General features: G+C 40.4%; 1 protein-coding gene across 1 annotated transcript in view; it reads left to right on the top strand.

Annotated features, from left to right (window-relative positions):
• Positions 1-20,237, top strand: part of lyst (lysosomal trafficking regulator) — a 55,144-nt gene that overhangs the window by 7,051 nt on the left and 27,856 nt on the right. The window contains 7 exon segments of the mRNA XM_054599729.1: positions 2,301-2,389; positions 7,537-7,735; positions 11,680-11,770; positions 12,682-14,788; positions 17,701-17,996; positions 17,999-18,648; positions 18,760-18,921. Of these exon segments, the coding sequence (XP_054455704.1) occupies positions 2,301-2,389; positions 7,537-7,735; positions 11,680-11,770; positions 12,682-14,788; positions 17,701-17,996; positions 17,999-18,648; positions 18,760-18,921 (3,594 nt within the window).

The raw sequence follows: 20,237 nt of genomic DNA, 5'->3' as shown, positions 1-20,237 counted from the left end.
TAATGCCATGCATGGTGGTTCCAAGTAACACATAGCCTGCTTTGGCAGTTGTGACTCAGGAAGGAAGTTGACTCACCATGTAACTAAACAAGAGTGGGCTCGCTCCCCGTCTTCGCCGCGACAGTTCGTAGCAAAAGCCAATATGTGACGAAACTGACACCTGAAAAAATGATTTGACAGTTTCATTTTTCTGTTTTAGTCATGGAGAGCGGGTGAACCAGTTTCACAGACAGTCATGGCTCGGATATGCATATGTCTTTTAGGGCATGAAAAGACAACAGAAAATAGTAAACACACTATAACCACAAATGATGCCATATTTACTCTTTAAAGGGCTGTTTTATATGTAATTTACTTTTTTGTTTATTGTCAATCTCTGCTTTTTGAATCCAGAGCTGCTTCTATGTAGAAATCTATCTAGTGTCCATGCAGCTAAATGATTTTCCATGGTGCCACTGACATATCATTGAAGTACACTAAAATTTAAAAACTAACTACACACAGTATAATCTTTGTTGATAACTAGTACTGGTTATAGGCTACCTGTAAAGTTAGGTGCCAATGTAAGACATTGCATATGCCTCAGTAAGAGGAATTAAAGGTGCTCTCTGGAATTTCTTGTAAACAAACAAAAGTTATGTTTTTGTTCAGTGTTTCGCACCAAAACCCATTGTTTGTTTCCTCGAGGTCTATGTTGAATGTGTTCCTATCCTCTTAAAACATTTGCAAATTCAATGCTTTGAATATTTTAAACCTTGATTTAGATCCTTGTGATCTTTTTAGAAGGTCTTCTTCTCTCATAACCTTTGCTACCCCTCTTTTGTACCCTCCTTGAACTGTCTATCAGTGGACTAGCGGTAAACAACCGCCAAGAGGGTGCACCATATTGCCTGCATTCTCGTGTTTATGCATTTCTCTGCTCAGACATGAAACAAACCAAATCAGGACCCACTCGTAAAAACATTGCTCCTTAGTGCTACTAGTGGTCAAAAACTTTACAGGGTATTTTAAAGTGAAGGCTGTTTTAAAATGTGAAGGGCAAAAGATGGAAAGCACTTTGTTATTCTGGGGTGCTAATAATAATTGACCTTTTTTTTTTTTAACAAAACTAACTTAATTGTGAGTTTAGTTCACATTTTAAATTTCTGTTATATCTGAGAATGTAAAGGGGCACTGTGTTGTTTATACAATTGCTTTGTGACCCAGACACTCACACAACAACAGCACAGCCATATCAGTCAGGGATCAGTGTTGCCTGAATGAGTCGAGTCAGTGGTGTCAGATAAGCAGAGGAGAGGAGGCAGGACGTCTGCCGGGAAGATATTTAACACACTACCCTGAAACCGGTAATGCAGTCAGCTGGCTTCTTTCACCTTTGAGAAAGTCCCGATTGCCTCGCCAGCTCTGGTGGTGAGAGATTCTTTGATTGGTTTATGGTCAGACTCAGACCTTCAGCACAGTGACGAGGCAGATCTCAACTTAATATGATCTTTGTTTGCCCACAACCAGGGATTTTTACAGTGTTATTATTTCATTGCTGATATGTGTATATTTACAAAAGTAATGAGTTTTTACTTTGGACATCAATGGGTTAGTTTCTTCGAAGATAAAAATGCAATATCTAAAATATTACTTGTAGTTCTGGGAACTGCATATTTTTTTTTTTTAATCATTTTGAAAAGGAACCGAGCGTAAGAACAAAGGAGTGCTTTTTTTGTTGCAGTTGTTAGAGAGGAGAAATACAATACACTGACACACAATATTGGAGCAATATTTCCACATAACAACATTAGTGGCTGTTACATTACATTACAGTCATTTAGCAGACGCTTTTATCCAAAGCGACTTACAGGAAGTGTATTCAACATAGGTATTCAAGAGAACTACTAGTCACCAGAAGTCATAAGTGCATCTCCTTTCTTAAACAAGCATCTAAAAGCATAAACCAGAGCAAAAGTATAGTGCAGAAGCAAATTACTACAAAAACAATAATTGCAACAGACTAATACGAATACATTAAGTGCTACAAACTAATACGAATAGGATAAATGCAATAAACGAATACGAATACAATAAGTGCAACGAACTGATACGAATACAAATCACAGTCTAATTGGCTCTACCATCATGTATAACAATTACATAAAATCACTGAGAGCATGTCATAGTGGGTTATCAAGTTAAAGGTTAAGGTTTCTGTGTAGTGCATTTTTCATTTCAATACCTCGTCATGTGAGTGCAAGTAATAATGCTGATTTGATTCATGTTCTTACTGGTTTGTCTCATCTGTCTCTTGTCAGGTCAGCCTACAGGGTCTGGAGAATTTCCTCTGTCTCTTCCACTATGTGCAGCATCACCCCAACAACAGCAAAGATGCACTGAAATTCTGGTAGGTGTCATTATTGTTTTAACCTCTTTAACTGTATTGTGATGGAGGTGTTGTCTCACTAAGGGTGGGAAAGACGTTGCTACTGTATAAAACAGAACTAGCAGCATTACAAAGAGTACATGGTATTGGAACAATTGGAAAAAGTGGGCATGCCGTAACTGCAAACATACCTCCAGTTACTTAGCGTTAACCAAAGAATAGTAACTGCAGAAGTGACAGATTTATTAGGTTGCAGACAGTATGCAATCAGGACGCATTAGCATTTCAGAGTACCTTTCTGCATAGATTTCCATATTGATGAGGAAAATAGTAGACGTTAGGCATCTGAAGTGCCTCTTGTTTGTATTCTGTTAAGTGTAAATAAGTGAAAAACACACAAACACACACACTGGAATGAAATAAGTGCATTAGCATCTGTGAGCTATGTGTTCCCTCAACTGAGAAGTGATTCGTTTGAATGGGTTTTTGGTTAAAATGCCTGAAATAATGTCCTTGTTTAAAGACAAGCTTGAGGCAATTTAATGTTTCGCTCTGTGAGATCAGCCATTAAAAGTTTCATGATTTAAATCTTTGGAGCTTTTATCTGCAATAATTGAGCACTTAGCTAACAGGTGTTGTAGAAATGGATCACTTAATCCTTAAATCATGATCAGAACGCTGGTGTAAACTCTCTTTCAGTTTGACTACCCACATTATTTTAAGATTGTAGATTTTGCTAAATTATGATGTTATAGTTGCAGTTTAGTTGTAGAGTATAAAACTGTCAGTTTTTAAGTTAGTTAATGTGTTGTTACCCTGATAAGATGAGAAGTCTTTCAACCCTGGTAATGTTGGAGGAACGTGACCACAGGTTAGCCCAACACTTGTCTTTTATTGATATGAATTACAGTGTTGAGTAAAACCTTTTAAAAGCAGTGTTGATTTGTGGAGATCATCTGAGCAGGACATGTTTTCTTGACATCAATCAGAGTCCACAATTTATTTTTTTATCACGATGTGTTCCATTGTCATCTACAAATGTCCATCACAACTCATTGCAGTCTTGGTGGCAGATTTAAATTTATCAGACAAAACAAAATCCACAAAATTGATATCTTAATTCCTCATTGTTTGCAGTAGAATCACATATATTGAAGCAGTTAATCATGTGGATAAACCATGTTTGCTTCCATGAAATCATTATTTCTCATTATTTTCTCACTCTGTTAACGGTGCCCCATACAACAGGAATCCTGGTTGAAGACACAGTATGATGTCCTCTTATATGAGCTGGAGCCATGATAGAACCCAGACAATATTTTAATTATATCCATTGCTTTAGTTGTCCTTTGATTTCTCCAGAAAACTTTTTGCTATGACCAATTAAAACCGGTATTTCTTACTTTGCCCACACAGAAAGTGCCAGTTCTGATTGAAGCCTCCACCATAAAAGTAACTCAGTTGGCATAAAGAACATTGAAAATAATCTGCCTAAAAAATATCACAAGAAGCTTCCTAGTCTTTTGCAGCAGGATGGAAACCATTATCTCTGTTTTCTAAGTCTGTAATCACTATCATGAAGGAAGGATAAATGACTGAGAGAATGGTGGCGCAAATGTGGTACATCAAAATTTTAAGATAAAACTTGGAATATTTGATAAGCAAATGCTGTGTTTTAAAAACCTGTGGGGTTTTTCTTTCATTGTATTATCTTTAATTTTATTTTTCTAAACTTCTTAGCGATGCAGCCTGAACTGTCAATATGACAGCTGTTTGTTTTGAAGGCATTGTATCTAATTTAACAATATATTATTGTAATACATTTCTCCCATCGCTAGCCTATTAATTGAGTCTTATACCGCATGTGTGTGTTGGATACTGCAATACAAACACTGGCTTTATTCTAAATTGCAGTAACTATTAAACATTAAGAAGTCAAACCTAACATAGCATGTCAAAGCCCCTTAGATGTGTGTCTAGCCTGTTTGAGAGTGACCTGTGACCTAAATAATCTACGTTCAGTGGCTAGACATGATTCACTCAGACTCAAGCTGAATTATCATGGTGAGCTTGAATTTGACACCGTGTCACTAAAACCTTTCTAATGAAACACTGCAACAGAATAGATGTTTTTAGATGACAAATCAGTATTAGACCATGTCAATATGGCTCAACTTTTCTAATATCCAGATACTGACACAAATTTCTTTACAATGCCACCACATAGTGTAGCAAATATATGCAACATAAACACATTTGTATACACACCCCTTATATGGTTCTAGTTTGCACCTTTCTCTAAGAGTGTAGAATGATCAAATTGGTGATTGATGTAATACATTGTATTGCACTGTGTATTACTCGAGACAAAAAAATGTAAAAACAAATTTAGTCCCTTTCTTAGTTTCAATATAGTTCGAATCAATAATTCACATCTGTCTCAGTTCTCGTGCCACAAACATAATGTGTCTCTCGGTTGGTCTCATTGTTAATTGTCCACAGAGGGAAAGTTGTGAAGCTTGAGTTATTTTCTAAACTAAAGGGTTGTGGTGTCTGAGCTGTAAGTTTCTATGGTTTATTCATAGGAATGTAACGGTTCTGTATGTGCACCTCCTTAGGTAGTTTACTCTAAGATACTTGTTTGGCCACAACCTTCTCCTTCCCATAGACACTGTATAGAAGACCATTGGTTTGTGGACAACCGTTTTGAAGCCTCAATTTTGAATAAGACATTTTAAGTGGCCAAAATGTTACAATCAACTGAAAACACACTGTTTGTGTAAGACGAGAACCAAACCTCCCAGAACGGACAATGCCGTGGTAGCGACCTCTCAATCACAAGTTAGCCACGCCTACCCTGCTTTATCGTCTATTTTACTCTAAATGGGACCATGTTTTACTATGTGAACATCATGCTGTATCAAAGAATATTTGAACATAGAGTTTAAGACCATAAACTCGTGGTTATAAGACTTTTATTCAATCAGACTTCTTTCTGCAACCAGAGGAGTCGCCCCCTGCTGGCCATTTTTTTAAAAAGCATGTGTAAGGCACTTATGCATTGGCTTCACTTTTCAGAGCCGGAGGTTGTCACTTGCTCCTTTCTCCAAGTTTGCAGTGCATATCTTCTCTTTTCACTGCAGTTGCAAGTTCAAGTGGTAAACCCTATGTAGGACAAAATATAATTTCCTATGTATCTGTGATTTAGAAACTGTATAGTGACTCCTAAATATGAGTAGAATTCAGGCCTTGCTGAAGTGTAAATGTCCTGAAAGATTTCCTGTCTTGCGTTATTTTGTGATTGTGTTGTTGGGTTTCCTGCTCTGTGGTTTATTGTTGTTGAAGATTTGGAATTCAGTAAACTTCACGTCATAAAAAAGAAATGATAGAGTGGAATACACAGTGGGTTTCATCTTTTAATATGAATCGAGTACTTTATACTTCATCACGCCTAACTTGTCTCTTTTTGGCGGCTGTGGCACACGAGGTAGAGCGCTCGTCCCGTAACCACAAGGTTGGTGGTTCGAACCCCTCTACAGTCAACATGCCGAGGTGTCCTTGAGCAAGACACCTAACCCCCGGTTGCTCCCCGGGCGCTTCTTAGCAGCCCACTGCTCCTTCGGGATGGGTTAAATGCAGAGAATTGTAATTTCCCCATTGAGGGACTAATAAAGGCTTAATTATTATTATTATTGCTAGTTGATCCTAGTAGGCCTGTTTGTTCCTAAAATAAAAATTCCCGGAACGGTTGTTGTAGTGCAGAAATCAAAGGCTGTTACTGTGAATCCTGGTTGATTACAGAGGTCTTATACCGGGCACTAGGGGCTTGTCAGTGTTCCCAAGACCAGTCCCCTCGACATGTGACATCACATGCTTTCATGTGATACGCTGATCTGCTGCGAATCTGGAAAGCTTCCATTTGAAATTCCAATTTAATGGAATTTGTGCTGCAGAACAGAAAATTCAGTCAGTAGTCGTGTGAGGAGGTATGCAGATACAGCCAGCAGAGCTACAGTCATGCTTGGAGCAAACACAAGATGACTGGAAGGAAAGCGTTCGGCCCAGTAACATTTGGTAAGAAATTCGTTTTTTCTAACTTAAATACTTGTTTTAGATTTTATTAACCCAGCACTCGTCTATGCTTTATATTATGTTGGTATTATTTTCTAAGTAGGTTTGTGTCAGAGCAGCACGGTAACTTCAGAATTGTAAACTTGTGAAAGTTATTTGGTTACTGTCTGATAGATTAGTTATGGCTCACTCCTTTATTTCTTAACTCATGTTGAGCTGTGTAATTGGGCTCTTCAACTGTGACTGGAGAGCAATGTGAGGTGTGTGTGTCTTGAGTCCTACAGCTTATTGTCGGTTACATTTAAAAGGACTCGTGATTGTGGCAGGCATAGGCATACTTGGAATAACTCGTTAATCTAGACATCACCATGCGTTGGCTTTTTGAAGAAGTTGACTTTGACTTTTTTTTTTTGAATGTCACTGTACCTGTATCTTAGTTGATATCTAGGCATTCCTATTAGATTGACCCCAAAAGAAAAACTAATGTGATTAAACTGCAGCTTTATGACATTAGTTAAAGATACAATCCCCCCAAAACTTTTATAATCTTCACAAAAGTGTGCTTTTTGTTAACCGTTTGTTTCATATATGGTTTTTCATCTCAATATTCTATGGTAAAAGGTATCATTTTAAAAACCTGGTGGCATTAAAACTTAATAGACAAGATGAGTGATGTGTATATGCTAATATCAAATTATTAATAAGCATTAAAGTATCACAGGACAAGTGTGACTACTATGTTTTATTTAGAATGTGAACTCTGGACTTACTGTATTTCCTTAAGATCCCTTCCATAACCTCAGCTTTCTACATTTACATACATCTGTTTTGGTTTTCTTAACCTGCCAAAGAATGTCTCTATAAAGAGTTAAATCAGAAGAAGCAAAGTATGGGACTTGATATTTCTAAGGTGGCGGTTTGGCCTTTAAAGTCTGTGAAGATTATTTCACAGCTTTTCATTTTTATTAAAAGCCCAAAATGACATTTATTGGTCACTCTCATGAAGGGCAACTTCATAATCCCACATTGTAGCTTTAAGTGTGTGCACAGATTTGATTGTGACCCCGCCTTAAGATGTTTTATCTCTTCTGTTGTAGCTCAGACATGAGTGGGGCCAGTAACACACTGGCGAGAGAGTTCCTGACTGACGTTCATCAACTGTGCAGTGCAGTGGCCCAGAGAGCGGAGGCACGGGAAGAAGATGAGGAGGAGAGTCACATGGTGGCACTGGGAGAGTACCTGGTCAGGGGACGGGGCTTCCTGTTGCTCAGCACCCTGGACTCCATCATTGACCAGGTGAGGATGTTCAAGATCACAACACAATTATCATGAAAAAAACGTCCAAACAGAGCAGTCAAGATCAGCATTCTTCATTCTTAATTCCCTTGAGACCAAGTCATACAGTGTGTGCAACTATAGTGTCAGCTATTGTCACAAATGTATGTAAATGCTACTACTTTACTTCAACTCACTCATATACACACTAAGCTTTAGGATACTGCTTTTGGTTTCAGATTCTGCCTCATATTTTTTAAATCAATCTATTAAACTTTTTCATGCAGCTGTCTTATATAAGCAGGACAAATTACAATTTCCGATCGTAAGCCTATGTAACCAATGCAGCGACTTATCTCTATTCATCAAAAGGAAATTGCAAACAGAGTTTGCAAAAGAGATCCAGTATAATGCTAACACATGATAAAAGAAACAAAGATTATGCCAACCTAACATCAGATGGTAAGATTAAAGAGGCATTTGATGATCACAGTGCAATCAGACTCGTCAGTGAAACATGTAGAACATACTGTATATTTATAGTTTTGAATTTCCACTGGATTCAACTCCACTTCAATGTATTTTTAATACCCTGCTGGTTTTTTATTTTTCACATTAGGAGATGCTTATATTTCCATGCCTTTATTTAAACTCTGACATCACTTTCCTCACTTTGATTCAAGACACTCTTGAAAAAATTAGTTTACCGCCACAAGGACAATACTGTTTCTGTTTTGTTTAGTTAGGTTGCCTCTCCACATATGTGGCTGGTGTTACTAATGAATGCATATGATCATATGTAAACAGGAAATGAGCTTTGCAGTGCCCGTAACTTGTTTGATTATCTGATGATTTGCAGAAGGTTGGTTTCTACGTTCCGCTGTTGTTGCACGCAGGATGTTGATACTGATATGAAAATTCATTTAGAACAGTTTACAGCAGTATTGTGTAACTTTTCAGAATAGTTCTTTATACCAGATAATACACTAGGGCTGTACAAAATAATTGCAGATAAAGATCAGGCTACAGTTATTTTATTGGTATTATACTACTTACAATAACATTCCAGTGGTGGCATAGGATCCTATGTGATCCAAACATATCCAATAACTTCAGAGCGTTAGAAAGTCAAAAATGTATTGAAAAGATGGATGTAATCATTTCCAAAATTCACAACATGTTTTTATCTAATTATATATTCTGCTTCGATCCGTATCTTTTGCCGTTTAGCCTTTTTAAAAACATTTTCACTGCGGTCAGAAAACAGTTTGCTCCCCAACTTGCTGCACACACAGATAGGCACGCACTGTCAAGTTAAAGTCATTACAGAAAGTTTAAAAGGAAGACCAATTTATTTAATCTGATGAACCACTTTATTCAAATCAAGGATTTAGTTTGAGGATTTATTTAAGGAAATGCCTTCATAAAATATGTTGACAAACATTCAAAGCTTAATCCGAAAACCTCGATAAAAAGATGACATTCTGTACGGCCCTATTACCCGTTTTGATTTGAAGACACTAAACCCTGTTATTTTACCAATACTTGGACATTATTGTCTCTTTATTTGTTAACTTGCCAATTAGGCTGCCTTTCTTCATCTGTGACTGGTGTTATAAAGGCCTGAAGGTTGGTCATATCTAAAGAGAAACTGAGCTCTACAGTGCCCATAAGTCGTTTGATGTTCTGAGTGATTGCAGAAAGTTGGTCTGCTGCTGTTGTGTGCTGGATGTTGACACTGATATGCAAATTTGTTTAAACAGTTGACAGCACTAACTTTCAGTATAGATAATGATGTTTTTATCACACAATACACAAAATATATCAGTATTTGTCTCTTTTAAATCTGCTTTGACAGATATGGTTTTGGACCTGGTTTGGCACAATTTTGGTGGAAGTACTGTACAATGACGGGCATATGTGGCCAATCTGTTTGTTTTCACCTATCTACAACAATGGTTGTGAGCACTTTGTTTAGGTGCTCATGTTAAATGAGAGGAATGGCCTCACAGAAGCAGGTGTTGTTTGCCCTGTTAACAGACTGCACCAGACTCCGACAGAGCCGAGTGTTTCCTCTGCCTTGTACTGATTCAGCAGAGCCCAGGCTACACTGGACTCACTGTGTTTATGTATTACAACAATTAACAATTAACAATTCCCTGTGTCAGACATGGTGCAGCTGCTGAGGTCGAACGTCAGCATACATGAAACATAACTGTTTATTAGGATTTAAATGCTTTGATGGTGTTCATAGGAAATTCAGTGAATGCACAGGCTAAGTACTCTAAAATGTTAGTGCATCAGTACGTCATGGCCATTAAGGCGGACTGATAAAGTATGGAAGGTATTCGGACGATCAATCAGCCATGTTTGCCTTTTGATATAATGTAAATAGTGATCTGTTTCTCTAGGCTACAGAGTGAAAGATAGGATCACCAGGTTATTTTGGCGCCAAAAAGTATTTTCATTAAGAAGTTAATAATGCTCTGACTTGAAGTAAAAAAAAAAAATGCATTATTTAATGAAATATTATAGTGTGATGAATGTGACCCTGTGTGTCGGCATCCCTCTTATTGTTCACATCTTTCAGCTAATTTCACACACATTCATTATAGTATCTCCTTTAATGGGAGCGTTCAATACTTAATTGTAATGCATTCATGTGTTGGTGTGTTATTACAAGCTACATCTGTGTGCGTCAGCTGTGGCCTGGATGGAGTCGACCCTTTAGTGGCAATCGGGGTCAAGCATTTTATAAATATTTATTTATTTGAGGTATGTAAGAACTTGGGTTTGGCAAAATTTGCTTTGAAATCCTAAATCTTGTGTTTGAATTGAAAAGAAAATGTATTTTTAGTTGGATAAATACTGTCCCCCCTATGCCATCTGGTGGATTTAGTTCACACTGTTTAGATGACTCAAGTCTGTCTCAGTAAGATTTTCCTTATGTAAGACTCTTATTCACTACATGAGTAAAACTATTCCACATATAACAAGTATTCCTGTTTTCATGTTTCAACATAACATCAAATGAAATGGTCTATAAATTATTTTTTATTTGAATGTCAGGGATATATGTTTATCCATATTTTTTCACTGACCAAGTGTTAAATGCCAGGCAGCTGTCATCTCAGGGTACATCATCAACTGAATAATTCAAAAGGCAAATGCCTAGCGACAACTAGATAAAAAGCTGTATAATATACACTCAGAGGTGGTTAGAGTTGGAGATACACCGATCAATCTGCCAGGCTGGTATATGGACTGATTTGAGCTTTTTAAAGATATAGTATCGGTGTACAGGTTGGCCAGTACAGAAACGTCAAGCTAGGTTTCTGTAACAATCACATAGTTAATTTATTTTGACACTGTAAAATGTCCTGCTCAGCATGTAAAGATAAAAAAGATTATAGTTGAACCCCTTGGTAGCCAAATGCTGTAATTTTAATGTTGCTGGTTTGATTCCAGTTGGTGACCTTTATTGCCTCAATATATTGATATCAGATACCGATATCAGTATAGTATTAGCTTCACCTATCCAATATAGGCTTGGCTCTAGTTTGAGTATTCAAAAACTAACCCATTACTAACCCACTACCTTCAACAAACTGCAGAAACATTTAATGAATTAATGATGCGTGTAGTGTACAGTGAATAGAAGATACTCTATGGTTTGACAATCTTGTAAAATCAGCTAGCTGATTCTTTTTAATTCTCTCATGAAGGAGTAGGTTTTTTGTTGTTGTTGAAATTAACACATGATGGAGTTGGTTCTCCCCCTGCTGTGAGTTATGCCCTGGATAGACATTAGATCCCCCCGGTCTTAAAAGTAAGGCTGTCATGTAGATGCTACATTGCTCCCGGACACATTTCACTTAAGACTAACTAACTAACAGAGTGTGACCAAAGGGGGAGGAGCAGGCAAACTTTCTAGGTAACATCAGTTTGTTTTGTCTCACTCTCAGGAACTGACCTGCCGGGAGGAGCTGCTCACTTTGCTGCTGTCTCTACTACCACTGGTCTGGAAGATCCCTGTGCAGGAAGAAAAAGCCCCAGGTCAGTATTACCACAAATACTTTATGTAATACTCTATCACTTGTTCATGTTAATGTTGATTTCAACATCACATACCTCACACTGCCCAGCTGTAATTATACGTGACTGTTTCTGGTTTATAACTAATGTCAATTTACATACTTTTTATGATGGTCAAATTTGCCTTGCATTTCAGTTCTGTGTGATTTGCCTACTGTACGGTAATATATTTTTTACAGATGAACTGAAATGCTTAGTGAATTTCATGTGCCAGAAATGTTCTCTAGCCTTGTTTATTTAAGTATTCGCTTCATCTTCCATCTTTTACATAATTATTTGCCAATTATTAAGATTAAGTCATGTTTTGGCATTAGCTTTGGTAGGTTTATGTGAAGGCAGTGGAACGTGTGCACATGGCTTTTGACTGTAAATAGTGTCTTTAATGTTTTTATCAAATTATTCATTTTTAATTTATTTTACTTGCTTAACAGTGAAAACAGTGTTCTGTGCTCAATTTGTGATGGGTGGATTGTGGTTGATCTTTGTAGCCAATGTCTCCAAAACTTTGTATCTTACAAACATTAGCAGCAAGTTACACAACAGGAGAAGAGTAGTGGTTGCAGAGGCTTGTGACCTCAGGATGACACTGGTATTTAGTACAGGACTGCTGATCCTATTTAACATGGACCCTAGACATTTTTACTTTAATTAATTCCTACTCACGGAGTGTATTTAAACAAACACAGAACGGCTGTTGACATGCAGCTGAGCTTTATGTTATTCATCTTAGACAGACTTGTTTTAATTTGAATTTTTTTTTATTGAGTCTTGATTCTTAAAAATGTGACATTAAATGTGAGATGTTTCATTATTCTACATAACGTCTTCATGAATGTTCAGAATGCAACTGACAGATGTCTTTATGTTTACAGATTTCACCCTGCCTTCCTTACTGGAGGTATTCCTTAGCCGGGAGGTGAAGGCCACACCTCTCAGAGCAGGACAGAAGGCTGCAACGGATGAACAGAACTCTGGGAAGAGGTCCCGTGTTGGCAGTGGCACCTGGAAATCACGGAGGTCACGCAGAACAGCGCAGAGATACTCTGTAAAGGATGCCCGGAAGTCCCAGGTTTCAACCTCAGATTCAGAAGCAAACCCTGAAGACAAAGCTGTCCCAGGCCCCGGTGGTGCAAGGAGCCGAAGGTCACATGGCTCCACCATCCGGGTAAGCTGTCAGCATCATCGCTCAGAGGCCTCACAGTTAACATCCACCGCCACTGCCACCACAGAAACCATGAGTGCACCATACCCACATCCCCGAGCCCCTGGGTCCCAGATGGTGGACACCGAAACCCTGACAGACCCAGCTGCAATATCAATTTTCAACCGCATGGAGAACTCGCCCTTTGATCTCTGCCATGTGTTGCTTTCCCTGCTGGAGAAGGTCTGTAAGTTTGACATGAGCATCAACCACAACCCTGGCCTGGCAGTCAGCGTCGTACCTACTCTCACTGAAATCCTGACTGAGTTTGGAGATTGCTGTGGTCCAGGGGGAGGCGGTGGAGGTGGAACAGCGGCAGAGGAGCTTGCTGGCGGCTGGACGGAAGAGCCCATTGCACTGGTTCAGAGGATGCTTCTACGCACCATCCTGCACTTGATGTCAGTGGATGTGAGTCAGAGTGAAACCCTCCCAGATAGCCTGAGACGCAGCCTGACAGACCTGCTGAGAGCCACCCTCAAAATCCGAAGCTGCTTGGACAGACAGAGTGACCCGTTTGCTCCTCGGCCTAAGAAGACCCTGCAGGAGGTCCAGGATGACTTTTCATTCTCCCGCTATCGCCACAGGGCGCTACTGCTGCCAGAGCTTCTAGAGGGAGTACTACAAGTGCTGCTGGGTTGCCTGCAGGCTTCCACACCCAACCCCTTTTTCTTTAGCCAGGCTCTGGAGCTGATCCATGAATTCGTCCAGCATCGCGGCCTGGAGCTGTTTGAGGCCACTGTGCTGCGGCTGGAAGGACTCGGCAGGACCAGGGATTCTGAAGTAGGAGGTGAAGCTTCAGAGAGGCTACGAGGTCTCATTGCAGGAATCTTTAAGATCATCAGTGCTGTCAAGAAGGCAAAGTCAGAGCAGCTGCATCAATCCGTGTGCGCCAGACGGCGGCACCGTCGCTGTGAATATTCCCACTTCCTGCATCACCACAGAGACCTGTCAGGTTTGCCCGTCTCTGCTTTCAAGCAGGCTGCTAGGCGCAACCCCTTTGAAGAGGATGGAGAAGGCAAGAAAGGGATGGATTGTGATGCAGTGCGTTACCCTGAGCGCTGCTGCTGCCTAGCCGCCTGCGCTCACCAATGTCTGCGGCTCTTGCAGCGATTGTCCCCCACTGGGCCAGCTGTGTTGCAGGTACTGGCTGGGGTGCAGGCTGTTGGAATCTGCTGTTGTATGGACCCCTGCTCAGTCGTAGGACCCCTGCTTCATGCCTTCAAAGCTCCAGGTCTGCGTAGTTACCAGTCTCATGTACTTGGAGTCCTGGGCCGACTGATCCTCGACCAGCTTGGTGGTGGACAACCCTCAGAGAAAGCCAAGCTGGCCTCCTGTAACATCTGCACTCTGGACAGCAGCCAGCTGCCAGGCCTGGAGGAGACACTGCAGCACGGGGAACCTTCAGCCGTTTCTACCAGTCTGTGCTACCGCTCCCAGGGTATTCTGCCAAGTGGAGGGGGGGCAGAGGACATGCTGTGGAAGTGGGATGCTCTGGAGGCCTATCAAGAGCTAGTGTTTGGTGAGGACTGGCAGCTGAGCCAGCAGATAGCTGGCCACGTGTGCCACCTGACTTTGCGGGGCAATGCTATAGTGCAGTGGCAGCTCTACACACACATCTTCAACCCTGTGCTGCAGAGGGGGGTAGAGCTGGCCCACCATGCCCAACAGCTGGGGGTTTCCACTGTCTGTACTCAAGTCTGCAGCTATCACACACAGTGCCTGCCTGTGGAGGTGCTTCTCATTTACCTGCAAACGTTACCTGCCCTTCTCAAATCAAGGTGAGCGGTTTTACGTGTTTCGTGAGTCCTACTTTTCCTTTGTCATCTGTCTTTTCTCAGTGGTTGATTTAGTCTCTCTGAGTGTTCCCTGTAGTATTGGACAGCATTTCAGGATTCTGACAAGATGTGTAATTACATTAATGTGATTCAGGTGGATGTTTTTGCAAAATGTGTTGGCAACTTTCTCACTCAAGAAAAAGGATTCTGCTCCTTTTACGCTTCCACATAAAGCAAATATAATCAGCAAGCTCAAAGTAGACACCTGATCCACTTGGGCATTGTTTGTCATTAGATCTGTCTATCCAGGTCATTGCTAATTGATGCTAATCAATAATTTATTACAGCTGTGTGGACTGAGTGACAGATGGCAGATTAGTGGCTGTTTATGTAACACTGTGACGAGTACAGTAGTCTGGCTAATGCAGGTGCTTGTGGTATTTGTCCAGAAATATTTAACAAAATGCTGCCAAAAATGAATTGGTATAATACTGTATTAATTATTTTTGTTTTTGGGTTTACTATCTGTTGAATTTTAGTTTTTCAGCATTTAGGCAACCAAGAGACATGGTTGTTATTAAACAGTGATTTGCCCATATGTGTGAATGTGTTGTTCTGTCTGTGTGTTAACCATGGTGACCTGTCTCTATTATATACCGGCTCCTGTCCAATGCATGCTGGGATAGGCTGAATCCTCATGTGACCTTAAACAGGATCAGTGTGAATGGAAAATGGATGGATGGGTGCTTTGAGGCAGTCTGTCAGCAGTGGGCGTATAGGTTTCCATATTAAAATTCAGAGTATGTCATTCTGCTCTCTGAAGGTTTGACTGGTATTCAAAGTCTTTACAGCTGTTTGTCATCTGAGCCTTTTCAAAAGACACTTTACTAAACAATTGTATGTCCTTTTGCTCATGAAAGTATTATATTTGGATAAAGTATGATTTTTCCTCAGACAATTTATGTATCTGCAGAGACTCTGCAAGCCTCACCCTGTATTTTCTTATTTTGCTGTGTTCAGTTCATTTTTCAGGGCGTCAACTTCTATAAAAACGTAGCGACCAGGTACAAGATCGTAATCACTCATCCAAGTGGAGGCTAAGCGCCGGAAAAAAAGCAGATATTGCAAGGCGAACCATACAGTCAATAAAGTTTACTTAACACATTTAGATTTTAGTCGGTTTTATCACAATTTTACAACTTTATTGAAACTTCAGGTTACAGCCCACAAGGTGGACAGATCACTGCTTCTATAAAGGGCAAAACCACCCAACCTTGCATATACTGTATATGTTCAATCACTAGGTTAGAATATATGGCCTAATCTCGTGGGCAAATTTCATATTTTATAACAGTTCCATCTCAGCCTTCTCCCAAACTGTTAAATAAAGTCAGCTGTTTAAAATGTCTCCAAACAGAAGATTGCTCATAATCTAGGTGCTTTTTTAGCCAAATGATATCTCCGTAGTATACCTTAAATGGGAAATTATCCTGGTCATATGCACAATCTCCACACTAGCCTAAAGGAATCATTTATTGCCATGTTCAAATTATTGTTAGTGAGTACAAGGATAGGAGAAATTGAGGGAAAAAAAAGACATACAGTGTATTCAAACATTTACACCATTTTTTTTGCCCTCTGAGGCTGCCATGTTCTTTTTTTAAAGGGCTTAACTGATGCAACAGAAGTACCGAAGCTACTCAGTACGGATTGATTTAAAAGCATGCTGTTGCACCTGAAAGACAAGAAATCTTCTCAAAGCTGCACATCATCTCATTACAGAGTACCATATTTTTTTCAGATGAGAGCAATACCTATCTAGGCTAATGCATAGTCATTCTGATGGACTTGCACACCACTAATGAAAAGTGGAAATGTTCAGAAAAAGAAGAATCAATCAACCCTACATTGATTTGGAGGAAGACTAGAGAGGGGGTTTAAAGTATATAAAAACATCAGAAAAGGTTATTATTGATTAAATTTACACATTTCATACACTGAGCTCAGAGCTTTAATTGAACATCTGTTTAATTTCCTTAGCATTCTGTGTAAACAATCCCATGCTGAGATTAAAGTGTTTTTATTTTCAGTCTGTGTATAATGTCAGCACATCTCCTCAGAGTGTTCCCTCTTTTACCAAATGTTGATTTAACCTTCATTCAGAGGTGACACATTATTCTTTGAGGTAATTTACCCTACATTATAGAGGCGTAATTTATTATTTATCACTGCCTCAATAGCGTGTGTTTACCAGTAGAAAACAAATTTAAAAGGGTAAAATGTATGCTTTCTTTTGCTAACTTAACGTTTGATAACCTTGATAACAATGGGACGGAAATTTGTCTTAATGGCTCAGTAAGTTATACGCTCAACAAAAAAAACCATTTAAGATAACAAAGCAAATGGAGTGTACAAAGTTTGAACTTTACAAATATAGCAGGTGTGTTCATGAGCAACATAAGTGTGTCCTTCACAGTTCATTTGTCATGTTAATAGAAGTTGAGTAATATATGTAAAGGAGTTGCTGTGCCTTGGGGGAAATTATATCTGCAGCCCGATGGGAGGAAATTAAATCAGTGAAGGAAGGAGTGTGACGGTTCCTGTGTGGTGGCAGCGGCTTTGATTGACTATTTGCAGAGTTTGTTAGATTAGACTGAGTGCTGCCATTTATTTTAATTGCTGGGAGATTTTAAAAGGGTGCAGTTCACATCGACTTTATCTGTCACCATATGAAACCTTTCCTTGACCAATGAGAGGCACCTGCAAAGCCATGTTCTTCCTGGGGCTATTTTTTTAAGTAAATTAATGGCACAGTGTATTAATGTGTTGATTTATAGGTTATGTTACCTGCCTGTATTGTTATTGATTTTGTGTAATGTGTATGTCCTCTGAGTTTCTAATTTTCTCTGTTTCAGGGTGATCAGAGACCTTTTCGTCAGTTGCAACGGGCTCAATCAGGTGACTGAGCTCGTCTACCTAGACCAGACACGCTCTTTGGCCTTGAAGGTGTTTGAGACTCTGATAATAGGCATTGGACACCAGCCGGCTGATGGGGTGCTTCAGGAGCTGGAGAGTGCTGATGCTGAAGAGAGGGAGGCCGTCTTGGGTCTGGCTGAGGAACTGGGATCCCGAGGAGCTGGAGAGGGTCCACAGAGCCTTAGTAAGTTCTACGAAGGCCTAAAGGAGGCATGTCCGCCTCACAAGAGCCGGGCGGGCAGGGTCGTGGACCAGGACGCAGCCGAGCAGAGACCCACCTCCATGTTATCAACCTCTTCTTGTGCGTGGCCTTCCTCTGTGTCAGCAAAGAGGCCGATTCTGACCGGGACTCAGCCAACGACTCTGAGGACACCTCGGGTTACGACAGCACAGCCAGTGAACCTCTTGGCGGGCGACTGCCTTACCTGTCCCCAGATTGCGTGGCTCTGCCCTCCAAAGAGCAGTTACGCTGCGCTGCAGATGTTTGGTCGGTGTGCCGGTGGATCTACCTGGCCAGCCCCTTGTTTCAGAGGCAGTTCTTCAGGCTCGGAGGACTGGAGGTCTGCTTGCGCCTCATGGCCATGGTTATTCAGAAACTTTCCTGTAAGTCCAAGGATGGGAAAGCAAAGAAAAAGAGGGATGGTAGGGGCAAAGGCAGCCCTGAGTCCACAGCCCCAGCGGCCTCACTGGGACTGGAGGAGACAACTCATGACTCAGCCGACGCCCTCGGCACTGGTCCAGCTGAAGGAAAGACCAAGGATCCAGCAAAGAGGCTGGAGGAAGAGTGGCAACTGCAAAGTATTCGTCTCCTTGAGGCCCTGCTGGCCATTTGTCTGCACAGTGCCAACTCGGCCCTGCAGAGGATAGAGCCTGAGCTTTCTTATCAGGTATGTAGTTTGATATCCTACTGATCAATCCACTAACCCTGACCACAGCAACCACAAAAACAACTTTTATACTGGCTTCAATTTAACTGTTATGTCTCCTCTGGTTTATAGCTCCAGTCTGTGGACGAGACTCTGCTTGAGGTGAGAGACCAGCTCTCTCACTCAGGGGTGGTGAACTCTGACCTTGCTGTTCCTCTGTTCGACTCTCTCCTGAGAGTGGCTTTAGCAGAGGTGACATCCTGTCCTGATCTTCCTGAGGAGAAGCCAGACAGGGTGAGTCCTGCCTTGGGAGACACTGTGAGTGAAGTTACTGCACCTTTTTATATTCTCAAGTTTTTTTAAGCAACTTGTGTATAAAGAGGCAAGTTCAGGTTATAGGCAGTCAGACTTGATTCTCTGCGCTTACAGGAGGTGCTCTCCATGTCCTATGTAAGTCTACTAATCTTGTATCTGTCCTGCTGCACAGCCTCTCTTCAATATATATATATTTTTTATAAATGCTAATTTAAACTATACATGCTTCTTATACTAACAACTACTCCTTCTTTGTTGCCTCCTATCCATGACGCAAAGTGCCATTGTACACTATAGTTATAGATAATATAAAGATTAGATAATCCTTTATTAGTCCAACAGTGGGGAAATTTGCAGGATTACAGCAGCAGAGACAAATAAGAGACATAAGTAAGTACTGATGAGTACCGGAAAGGGTAAAGAGGGATCATACAAACATGTGTGACCAGAACCAAACTGCATGTTGTTGTGTGCTACCCAATGATATGATCTTATCTTTAAATGTGCCCAAAGAGCCGCTGTCAAGGGGACAATGCGTCTTTGAGTGATAATGTCTTAATTGCTTTTTTTCCCTGGTTGAATGAAGCAGATTGTGTTAAGTCGACACACACTGCTTATTTGGCAGAACGCCACAGCAAAATATAAAGAGCAGTGGTGTTTATTTAGTAGCAAACCGTACAATGAAAGGAAAATAATTTCCCAGACGAGCCTCAATAAGCGTCAGGGCGGCTGTGTATGGCCACTCACACTATGTTGCTAAGCACCCGTTATCCGTCCGACGTCCAACAGAACAGCAGACGCACATTATGATAGCCCTTGTTTAGACCAAGCAGTGGATGCAAACATGAGCGAGCAGGGTCTCATTTGGAAACCCAAACAGGTCACGGATGTTACTTTGTTACAAAGATTTTTACATGTTAATAGAAGTTCTTCCGATATAGTCTTCATGAACGTATAAAGACTAACTCTGTTGAAATATTCACACGTGTCCTTTAGTCACTGCAACTTCTGCCTTCCTTATAGCGTCATTAGTAATGTAGGTTACATTAATGAATAATTCTCAAGACCATATATGGTTAGGACCAGACCGCTTTTATTTGGTCCAGGAAGTAAGACAAATACGTAAAAAGTTTTTTTCTTGCTTTTGGCTGCTCACTTAAATGGCTATCCGCCTGGTATTCGTTGCCTCCGCTCTCACCGCCTTAGATGTGTTTTTCACAAGTCTTAAAATGCCTGTCTGACTAAGCCTGTTCCAACACAGGAGGATTTAGGTTTTTATATAATAGATTTACTTA

This window comes from Anoplopoma fimbria, chromosome 6 (genome assembly GCF_027596085.1).
Source record: "Anoplopoma fimbria isolate UVic2021 breed Golden Eagle Sablefish chromosome 6, Afim_UVic_2022, whole genome shotgun sequence".
NCBI classification, from domain to species: domain Eukaryota; kingdom Metazoa; phylum Chordata; class Actinopteri; order Perciformes; family Anoplopomatidae; genus Anoplopoma; species Anoplopoma fimbria.
The sequence above is the reverse complement of the archived record's forward strand: the minus strand, read 5'-3'. Positions and strand labels throughout refer to the sequence as shown.